At 51.9% G+C, this 11,108-nt stretch overlaps 1 protein-coding gene across 1 annotated transcript; it reads right to left on the reverse strand.

The window, feature by feature from the left end:
- Positions 1 to 3,544: 3,544 nt before the first annotated feature.
- Npas4 (neuronal PAS domain protein 4) lies at positions 3,545 to 9,184 on the reverse strand. Its single transcript, XM_051145861.1, has 8 exons — positions 8,788 to 9,184; positions 7,907 to 8,058; positions 7,649 to 7,751; positions 7,274 to 7,541; positions 6,978 to 7,087; positions 6,514 to 6,649; positions 4,955 to 6,384; positions 3,545 to 4,284 (listed from the first exon to the last, which is right to left on the reverse strand). Exons 1-8 carry the CDS (start codon positions 8,960 to 8,962, stop codon positions 4,256 to 4,258), a joined length of 2,403 nt encoding a protein of 800 aa, XP_051001818.1. The 5' UTR covers positions 8,963 to 9,184; the 3' UTR covers positions 3,545 to 4,255.
- Between the last annotated feature and the right edge of the window lie 1,924 nt (positions 9,185 to 11,108).

Genomic DNA, 11,108 nt, shown 5'->3' on the forward strand with positions numbered 1-11,108 from the left:
TGTGGAAGTGCTGGCAATTCCCGCCCCCCTCTCTCTTTCTCTCTCTGTTTTCCTTTTGTTTTGGTTTCTGTTTTTGAGACAGCCTTGGCTGTTTTTCTCTGTAGCCTTTGTAGACCAGGCTAGCCCAAACTCACAAAGATCCACCTGCCTCTACTTCCCTGAGTGCTGGGATTATAGGCTTGCACCACCAAGCCTATAATAAATAGGTCAAACCCTTTTCCATCTTAATGTCCTTAAAAATACTTCCTTTATACTTGGACTCGTCTCTGTTCTCATCTTTTATGTGTTAGCTCAGTGTCACCTCCTCAAAAGGTGGCACTATAAATTAGAACCGAGGTATTCTGTTGCACCACCTTTAGTATTCAGGCCTTATCGTATGTTTTGTTCCGTTTCCAGTCTCAGTACGGCTGTCTGGCCCTAGGGATCTTGTTTGGTCCGTTTTCCCAGAACCATGGACAGCTCCCCGTTCAGGCAAGTATCCTCAGTCTCTCTCCCTGGAGAAATGTAAAGAAGTAAAAGGCAGCCCTCAAACTCAGTCTTTCTTTTTGATTGTGTGTGAGTGTGAGTCATGGTGTGCGTGGAGGCCAAAGGTTAACTTACTGGAATCAGTCCTTTCTTTCTACCATGCAGAACCTAGGCATCAAACTCAGGCTTTCAGGCTTGGCAGCTAGTCCCATTGAGCTGTGCCCCTAGGCCCTTCAGTTCAGCCTTTCCGGCCCCCAAACTCAAGCCCTCTGTGGTGGTTTGGATTTTAATGGCCTCATAGGCTCATATATCTGAATGCTTAGCCCCCCCGTTGGTGGAGTATTTAAGGAGGCTCGGGAGGTGTGGCCTTGTTGGAGGTGGTCTTTAGTGTTTCTTCTCTCCGCCTCTGTCTTGTGGATTAGGCGTACGCTCTCAGCTCCCTGTCCAGCACATACATGCCTGCCTACTACCATACTTTCCAACATGATGGTCATGGACTCACCCGCTGACACGCTAAGCAAGTCCCTAACTAAATAAATGCTTTACTTCACAAGTTGCCTCGGTCATGGTGTCTCCTCACAGCAATAGAACAGTGACCAAGACACCCTCTCCAATGCACTCTGTTTCCAGAACATCAGTCACTCTCAGATTTTGAAGTCCCTTCGTCTCCCCGGGACTTGGTTTATCTGTCTGTTCTAAGGTTCTGATGGTCTGAGGCAGAGCCCTCAACCAGGCAGGGATGAAGCAGCTACTTCTCCTTCCAGCAGGTGGCAGCATTGCCTCTTCTATTCTATTTTCCTCCCTTCAGAACCAGGTGGTCTGGCTCAAGTGTGTAATCCCAGCACCTGTGGCTTAGGCAGGGGGCTTGTAAGAGTCTGCCTCCAGCTGAACTACATAGTGACCTCCAGGTTGGCCTGGGCCAAACAGTGGTATGCTGTCTCAAAAAAACAAAAACAAAAGTAAACGTGAACAAAAACCAAAACACTACTACCACAACAAAACAAGTGGGTGTTATAAATACAGTATGTATCTGTGATTTTATTTTAAAAAGTAAAATAAAATACCTGGGCAGTGGTGGTGCACATCTTTAATCCTAGCACTCAGGACAAAGAGGCAGGCAGATCTCTGTGAGGTCTAGGCCATCCTGGTCTAGAGAGCTAGTTCCAGGACAGCAAAGGCTACAAAAAGAAACCCTATCTCAAAAGCCAATAATAATAATTTTAAATTAATTAATTAATTAAAAATAAGACAATTTAGTGCTCAGAAGCAGAGGTAGGTACATCTTCATGAGTTCAAGATCAGGCTGGTCTATATACCAAGTTCCAGGCCAGCTATAGCCTGTAACAACAAACAAGCAAAAACTCAAAGGCAAAATAAACAAAAATACAACAGATAAAAAACAAACAAACATGCACTATTGTCACCCACCTCCAAATATCAGGGAAATCTTTCTTTTTCCTATAGAAATTTCATTTTCTAAATCTAGCCCCATTTCTTAAACTTTGTTTGTTTGTGTTTTGGTTTTGGTTTTTCGAGACAGGGTCTCTCTGTGTAGCCTTGGCTGTCCTGGACTTGCTTTGTAGACCAGGCTGGCCTCGAACTCATAGAGATCCGCCTGCCTTTGCCTCCTGAGTGCTGGGATTAAAGGTGTGTGCCACCACTCCGGGCTTTTAATTTTTTATCTATTATTATTAGTATATGTGGTATGTGGTGTGTGTGTGTGTGCATGTGAGTGTGAGCAGGCCTGAGTGTGTCCTGGAGTGCAGTTGGAGGTCAGAGGACAACTTTCAGGGGTTGCTTGTCTCCTTCCATCAGGAATCAAGTGCAGGCCATCATGCCTGGCATGAGCACCGTTATCTCCGTGCCATCTTAATGTCCCTGTAATGAAGAGGGAACAGAGCTAAGACAGTGTCCTCCTGGGGATGGTGGCACAGCACCCATCAAAGGAGGGGCAGGGTGACAGGTGGCCTGAGAGTAACATCCTTTCTATGAAGGAAGGACCTTCTGAAGATCCTGGGCATTGGCATGAGAGGAAGCTAGGGTTTGTCAGGACTGGGCCTCTGCTTCTGAGCTTGTCATCCTCTCCTTGATGAAGAGGCTCTAAGTCTCCAGACCACCACTACCTTGTAGGTCACAACAACTGAGTTCTTTTTGCACTTCTGGAGTTAGAAGAGGATTCTGTCCAGTCCTAAAAGTGTCTCTTGGTTGCTGCCCTCATTTTACCGGTGAGGAAGTGGAGGCTTTAGGCGCTATCTAAAAATAAGTGGCTGGAGTGTGGTTTGAGTTAAGGTCTTTCTGTTTCCTAATTTTCATTTGTCCCCCACTAATCATGCTCTGTGGCTATCCGGCCTACGAGTTTGGAGTCAAACTCCATATTTTGAAATTTCCTCCTCTGATGACTTGCCCTCCGCTCTAATTTGCAGACTTGGGAGGGTCAAAGTAGAAAACTACTTGGGCCCCCTGCTCCAACCAAGCCCTTCTTGGAGAGTCTGTGATGAGACCACCTAAGATGGGAGCTTGAGAGAACAGCCCAGACATGAAGAGGTTGGTGTGTTGCCCACCCATACCTCTCTCTAACTCTGGGGAGGGGGCACACTCGTCAGCTAGTTGATTTAGTGAGGTGGAGCCTTCTTGCAGTGAATTAGATACTTGCTAACCAAAAAGCACTACGCAAGCATAATGGGTTACAGTTTCCAGTTTAAAGATCGAAAGCTTTACAAGGAATCAGTATCCTGAAAGATCAGGCAGGAAAAGACCAGAAATTTTAAACCCATCTCCAAGACCAGTGCCGAGCTGGGCCTCTTGTCCACCCTCAGGCCATCTGTTTTCCACCGCACTGTGAACTCTGTAAGCCTAGGGCAGAGAGAAGACTTCAGTGTCCTGGGTGTAGTGTGTGCTTTCAGCAAGGGCTCAGCCTTCCAAGCACAGCGTGGACCACACACCAAAGGTTCAGAGTTCATGGAGAGGCTGAGGGGAGGTCCAGCCTATGCCTCCTGCCCCAGTCTGTCCGTGCTCCTCAAGCCCTCCCTCTCCCCACCCTTCCCTTTTCACAACAGTGCACAACACCACACCACAGGTACCAAAAAGGCAAACTGGACTTTATTATAAAGTTGGCTACAAAGTCACCGCAGCACCACGAGGTGGCCACCTGGGCAAGCCCAGGCGGTCTGGCGGCCGGGTGAGTCCCGCACCAGGTACACGCACTCGTGCAAGCACACGTGTGACGGCAGATCTGCCTTCCTCCATCGGAAAGGAATGTAGCGTCTCTTCGCACCCCCCACCCCAGGCGCGGGGCGCAAAAGTCACAGGAAGGGCCGCCAGGGCGGCAGAGTCCGTCGGAATTGAAATCCCGTACTGGTTAGTAGAGAATTCTACGTGGGTGTCAAGAGCCCCTCAGGGCACAGGCTAGCCTCAGGTGGCCATGCCTTTCCCCCACCAAAGCCCAGGGGTGGCTTGGCCCCTAGGAGTGGAGAACTGGCCCAGGCCCATGGGGCAGCGCGGTGGGGAAGTGAGACTCCCCCAGTCTCCGCTTGAAATCCATTCAAGGAAGCTCACTACGAGTGAATACAGATTGAAATGGAAACTGGGATCGCTCGAAGTCCCTTGATTTTAAAAAGTTGCTCCCCTCCCTTGCCCTCCCCCCTCCCCCCTAGATCCTTCAGGGCCTGGGGAATCAGATATATCCCCCTCTGGCCCCCAGAATCCCCCCAACAGTCCCGGGGGGGTGGAGAGCGGCTCCACGTCTTGATGACAATATGCCATACTTGACGACGTTAAGTCACAGACTTATTCAAAACGTTGGTTCCCCTCCACTTCCATCTGAGAGAGAGAGAGAGAGAGAGAGAGAGAGAGAGAGAGAGAGAGAGAGAGAGTCAGTCAAGATTATTAGGGAAAAGGGTCCTTGGGCTCAGACTGTGGTACAATGTTGGTACATACTATGAGCTTCAAATGTGTCACCCAAATGAAGAAAATGTTCCCCCGTGTGTCAGCAGGTAAGGAGAAATATGGACAGATGGAAGGAAACTGGCTGCAGCTTTGGACGGCACAGCGTCACCTGGATGGACCTAGGGGCTCAGCACTGTTCTTTCATTCTCCAATTTCAACCAACTGTTGCTCTGCACGCCCTTTGCGGGGAGCATCAACTTTCATCAATCTTTTTTTTTTTTTTTTTTTTTTTTTTGGCTGGGGCCTTGATAATTTTCATCTGTAAAGCAGGGGGTGGTAATTGGACTAGGTCTCTTACAAACTTTCAAGCTTTTGCTTAAGGATTGTCTGTCACTTTATCCCATATCACCGCCCCTGCCCACCAGGCCCACTAATCTTTCCTACGGAGTATTGCATTGTCCATACCCTTGCTACTCTCCTTGGGGGTGGGTGATGATATTGTCCCCTTAATAAAGCTGAGTTCCAAAAAGGGAACTGATTCATTCACCTAATCTATCCAAAGTCTGATTGGATAGAGGAACTCAAGGACACAGGCTGGACTCACCTTCGTGGAAGCTGTCTTGAACTTGGCTCTGGAGTTGATGCAACTCATTAGTGAACCCTTCATAGGGGAATGTTGAGACACCTGTCTCAAAAGCGGTTTCATAGGTGGCCAAGTCCTCCAGGAAGCTGTGATCTTCTGGAGACATGTTGTTGCAAGGTGACAGAGCCCCTCCTGGGACCTCTGCCTCAGGATCCCCTGAGCCCCACTCCCCATTGGGGTCTGGAGTAGAGAGATCCATGAAGATGTCCTCCACTGGGGTCTCCTCCAGGAACAAACTATCAGGGTCAACCAGGAAGTCCAGCTCCTGGCATTTCCAGGGTTTCAGATCCAGGCTAAGCACAGGGGGTCCAGCCCCTGACAGGGACAGATTGGGGTTCAGGGGCTCTAGGCCTCCAAGTGGCTCCAGCCCCCCGGTGCCAGCCTCCGCCGAGAAGGGCCTGTCCATGCCCTGAGCCAATTGGCTGATCTGCTGGATGAGACGATCTATCTCGTTTTGTTCTTTCTCCGTGTAGTGGAAGAAACTTTGCTTGACTGGAGAGGCCTCAGGTGTGAGCAGGCCCTCAGGCACCAGGGGAACGTCCACAGAGAGGGGACCCCGGAGCTGAGCCAGGGCCAGAAGCGTGCAGTCCCCGTTACCAGGGCTGCTAGGACTCGGGGGCAACTTCTCATAGAGAAAACTGCATCCCTCCTGGGCAAAGTAAGTCTTGGTAGAATTGGGGCTCAGTTGCTCTGGGAAGGTTTGGCTGGGACTGCTCAGGTGTGCTTGGAATGCTGTGCTGGGAGGAGTCAGCTGCTCGTGGGTGGGGCTACCCAGGGGTTCTGGGAATGTGGCAGTGCTGGGAAGCAGCTGGTCGGGGAAGGTAGAGGTGCAGGGAGTCGATTGGTCTTCAAAGCTTCTGGCTGAGGTTTCAGCCAACTGTCCTTGTAGTGAACTGGTTAGTGGGTCTGGGAAGGTTGCACTGCTGGGTGTCAACTGATCAGAGAAAGTCACTGTGCTTGGTGTCAGCTGTTCTTGGAGAGAGCTGGATGGAGTGGGCAAGTGAGTCTGGAAGGGTTCATGGAGGCTGAAGAGGAAGGCGCAGCCTCCTGGCTGGTGGGGCGTGTAAGGTGGAGTACACACCAAGTCCTTGCTCAGGTCTGCTTGGAGGGAAGGCTCGGGCCTAGAAGGGAATGGCAGGTAACTGAATTCCAGCTCTTTGGGGGGTTGGGGAAGGTCTTCTGATGTTGAGATCACACTGAGTTCAGGGGCTCTGGGGAAGCTGGTGCTTCTGGGAGCCCCCAGGGCTGATGTGAAGAGTGGGTTACAGCATTGCTCCTGGGAGAAGACATTCTCTGGGAATGAGGGTAGTGCGGCTGGGGTGCCTAGGACATAGGCTGCCTGGGTGTCTTCAGAGTTTAGCTGCTGGCGGAGGCTCCAGGCTTCCGTGTCACTAAAAAGGAAAGAAGTGGCAGCTTGTAAGGGCTCATTACCAGAGTAGTTTTCTTAGTTGCATTCCCTCTATGCTGACCTCAGCTCCTCCCCGCCACCCTCCCCCACCATCCTGTGTCTTACAGCTTACCTGATAGGGTAGTTATTGGCAGTAATAGGGCCTTCTGGACCTTCTGAGTATAGCATGCAGTAAATCCACGCCCAGCCTCCATGCTTGGCTTGAAGTCTCACCACCATTTCTGCCTGAATATCTCCACTTTCAGTCACTGGGGAGAAAGAGAGATACAGGGTTAGAAAGCCCATCAAACAACACCACCTACGCACCCACCTTTCTCACCTCTACACTGAACTGAGGGAGCCATGATATCTTTTTTTCTGACTACTCTAACCTGTACCTCTAGGCTCCCCCACCTTGACCTTTTCACTCAGTGTTTCCTAGCTCTGCCCTAGTCTTGCCTTGACTTCTTATCTTGAAGTTCACTCTATAGCCTCCAAAACTCCTCCACATCAGTCAGGACCACATCCCATTCCTGGTCTGTCTCCTATGCTTTCTCCAAGTTTCCTGTGTTATCCTCAGCCTCTCAGGACACTCACACAGGCGGTAGTGTTGAGAAGAAGCGTGGGCCAGGTCCTCAGGGTGTAGCAGTCCATACCATGACTTACAGAGCAGTTCGCTGCGCTCAAAGCCCAGGTAGATTAGGACACTGGGAAGGTGGAAAGGGTGAGGTCAACTTTCTGTTTTCCTTACTTGAAATGCATGCACTTCGTTCCCTCCCAGGTTCTCTGCCCACTTAGCCCCATCCTCCCTGCCCTGAGTCTAAGATCAAGAATCTAAGGTCCCTTTCTTTCTGGCCTCACTTCTTAGTGTAGTTTGAACACTTTGTGCTTACCTTTCAGAGATGTCCAGAAGGGCTAAGTCCTTAGCATGCCGGCTCTGGAACATGGCCAGGAAGAGAGAAGCAGGACCAGGGCCAGGGCCAGGGCCAGGGCGGGGTCTTGGCTCCAGTGGGGCACAGAAAGCTGTGAACACGGGGTTCCCTGCCCAGTAGGCCCCAGGTGGGTGGGCATGGAATCGACCTCGAATAAGCACCAGTTTGTTGCCTGCACTCTGGCGCCGGAGAGACTTGGAGGTGTTGAATCGGCAACGGAAAAGGCGATCTAAGTGAGCAAAAAGAAAAACTAAGAGGGTGGGCACAGGAGGAAAAGTAGACGGTTGGAGCAGGGCAGCAGAGAAGTGGACTGAAGAAGGGAGGCGAGGTTCTTACCAGCATCTAGAGCAGAGGGCATGGTGAGCTGCTGGCGCACAGTGAGATGGTCAGCAGGGTCAATGATGTCGTAGATACTGTCACCCTGGGCAACCAGGTCCACCTAGAAGAATGAAAGGAGAGGTAATCATTAGCAAAGGCATCAAGAGCTAGTCTGTGATTGTCTCAGGGCGGAGCCCCATTCCCTCCAGTAACTCTCAGTTTCTCAATAGTGGAGCTCAGTTTATCCCACCTGAGATACAGGACTTTAGTACTCACCATAGAGTGGCCCAGATGCTCGCTCACACTCTCCGACAGGTATAGCAACTTCCCTTCAGCTGTGAACACAAGCAGGAATCCAGGTAGTGCTGCCACAATGTCTTCAAGCTCTTGAGCTGAGAGAAGCCCTGAGGGGCCAGCCAAAGGTGTGCCTGTAGGGTGAGGAGATATGGACAAAGCAGAAATGAAGAGGGGATCGCCTGAGTGTCAGAGGAGACACAGGAAATTCTCACATACCTATCTCTGCAAACACCTGTTGACCCTATGCTTGTGGATCTCTTCCAGGAGACCTGTTGCTAGAACTATCTATCCAGGGAGCCCTCAGCCTTTCAAGCCCTGCAGGAACCTCAGCAGCCCTGAGCTGTCAGCACTGTGGAGAAGAGCTCTCCCCGAAAGGACTACGGTTCAGCACCGTGGACAGCGCTCGGGAAAGGCTGGTCTGTTTCAGCACCGCGGGCAGCGCCAATTGAGAAGGATGGCTTCAGAACCCCGAACAGCGCTCCAGAGAGCGTAGAAAGACCCTCTCAGCATTTCCTAGCACTCGCTGCTCTTCCCCAGACTTTGCCTTTGCAGTCTTTTCCTGCAGCTTGCCAGGCTTCCTTCCGTACACTCCCCGGATTCCTGGAGTGCCTCTGAGGCAATGGGAACCCGGACCATTCTGTTTTAGCTCTCCATCTCCCACAACTCCAGTGCTAGGACCATCCTTCAGTCTAGTCTAGATGGAGCTCAGGAGAAAAAGTAGGAAGTCTGGAGTCCCCTCAAGTCCCTTCTCTCCACAGCCTGCCCGAACGCTGTCCTAGACAAGCGGCAGTCTCAGCTCCTCAGCTCCTCCATCCCTGGTTCCCATCAGCTCTGGTCTCCGGTAGCCCAAGGATGCTCACCTCCAGCAAAGAAGACTCCCTTGCGAGTGTAGATGCAGGCAAGACTCATAATGTGCAGGTAGGATAGCCGGACCTTGTCCGCTTCGGCCAACGGCAGCAGTTCCTTGAGGTTCCGGATCTCAGCGTTGATCTGGTCGCGGCGCGCCTTGGAGGCGCCCTTGGTGGATCGGTACATGACTGCCGGCTGTGGAGCTCCAGCTCCGGCTCCCGAACACCTGAGATCCTGTCCCGATGCAGCAGAGGCTTCCTCTTCCTTGCTTCACGATCTTTCGCTTAGGCTCTTGCTCGCTCTCGCTCCACTCCTGGGCTCCGCTCGGCAGCGCTGCCCCCCTCGCCTGCCTCGATCCTCCTTATATAGCTCCTGGCAGGCGTGGGGGGGCTCGTTTTAGAGACGGGAGGGGGGCGGGAGGCTGGAGGCTGGGCTAAAGCAAGCTGCAGCGAGAGCCACTGGCTAGGGAGGGGGGCGCTCCTCCTCCCTCCCTGGCTTCCGACGTCATCTCGTGACGTCGAACAGGAGAGGGAGGGGGGGGGGGAAGGGGGGGGAGAAGGGAGACTGCGGAGGGGGCCGGCTGGCAAGAGCTGTGCAGAGCCAGGCGTTGGGTGCAGGGACCCAGGTTTCCCATTGTATTCTATTGCGAGGAGAAACAGTGCACGGGTTAGGATGGTGAGAAGCCGCTGTCAGGAGAGTTTGTCGAAGGCAAGGAGGGGCTGCTATCAGCACTGGTTTTCCTAAGGAATCAAAACCTGAGTAGGGGCAGGGTCCTCTGCCAGTTTGCCTCTATCTGCCAGGCAAGGGTCAAAATCACAAGAGGGGCTTTCCTTGGCTTTGGGGGCGGGGCTAGATCACAACTGGGAGTCTTGTCTGGGGTCTATTCAATCTGAAAATCCCTTAGCCATTTTCAAATAAATAATTCTCTCCAAGCTCTGGCCTTAGGGTCTAAATCTCAAGGATAGGGTGGGATGGTGGTCCTGTTGGGAAGAGACCAGCTGAATTCTGCCTTGATCATATTTCCCTGGCAGCATAGTAAGACAAACAGCTCCACTGTGGTCTCTATTACTTAACCTTAGCCACCTTTGGGGGAAACTGAGGCAGAGACCCAGGGCCTGAGAAGGATCTGGATCTGTATTTAGGCCTCCCCCGGTCCCCCTCCCGCTTGCCAGCCCCCAAGGCAAGCTGTTCTCCCGCCCTCTTGCGAGCCCCAGTCTTAGCGGCGGGCTGGGGGCGGGGGCGGGGCCGGGGGAATCCCAGCTCCATATTAGGACAGGAATCCTCCGGCGGCTGCTGCGGCGGCAGCGGCGGGCGGGGCCTACCGGCCTACGCACTGCTCTAGAGAGCTCCCCCCACCGCTTCGCCGGGGAAGAGGGGGAGGCAGCCAAGAAGCTAGGGTCTGCTGGGCCCTCCGTGACTACTGCGCCTACCCAAGACCCTTTAGTTCCGCCAGACTCCCCTCCTCATCTCCCTCCAATTCTTGCTCCATCTTTAGTGCAAAGGATCCTCATTCTGCAGCTCCAGCACACACACACACACACACACACACACACACCTTTCCTTGTTTTCTTCTTCTTTTTCTTTTTTCTTCATTTAATGTTGGGCAGTCTGTCTCGGCTTTGTGGACCCTCTCACCCCTGAAAGTTGCACCTTTGGTTTAATCATCTGTGGGGTTGCCCCACTCCTCCCCTTTCTCTAGTCACTATATGTGATTGCTCTCTACAAAGGGAATGTGTGCCTACACACACACACACACACACACACACACACACACACACACACACAACCATTTCCCAGTGCACTAGGGAAACCTTTTTTCCGGGAACCTCATTGAGTAGGAACGTGTAAAAGCACCTTTAGAACTGGAAAAATTAGACCATTTAAAACGTTGGGAGAAAGGGATAGAACTGCCTGCAAAAAGTCACAGAGGTAGAGATGAACTTTGACACCAAGGAGAAAAGTCTGTGGTCAAGAAGAACCCCGTTCTTCACGGAAAGGGGTGGTGGCAAGAGAGGCAATGTGGGGGTGAGAAGAAGGTGATGTGGGAAGAGAATGCGTGCAGGAATGGGGCGAGTAGAGCACACCCCTAGCTTGCTCAAGGCTTGAGTTCAATCCCTGGCAATGCCAAAAGGAAGATGGGGCAAGGAAAGAGAGAAGGAAGATGTACATGGTTGTAGGAACCCTAACCTGATGTTTTGTATTATTTTGTTAGATAGTGAGAGCATCTACATAAACCATCATGTGGTCAGGGGTACAACTGAGATAGAGGAAATGGTGTGTATGTATGACACTGTCACCAACCTTGTGGATGACAAAGCAATGGTCCCTTCAT

The sequence above is a fragment of the Acomys russatus genome, chromosome 5, assembly GCF_903995435.1.
Source record: "Acomys russatus chromosome 5, mAcoRus1.1, whole genome shotgun sequence".
In the NCBI taxonomy this organism is placed as follows: Eukaryota; Metazoa; Chordata; class Mammalia; order Rodentia; family Muridae; genus Acomys; species Acomys russatus.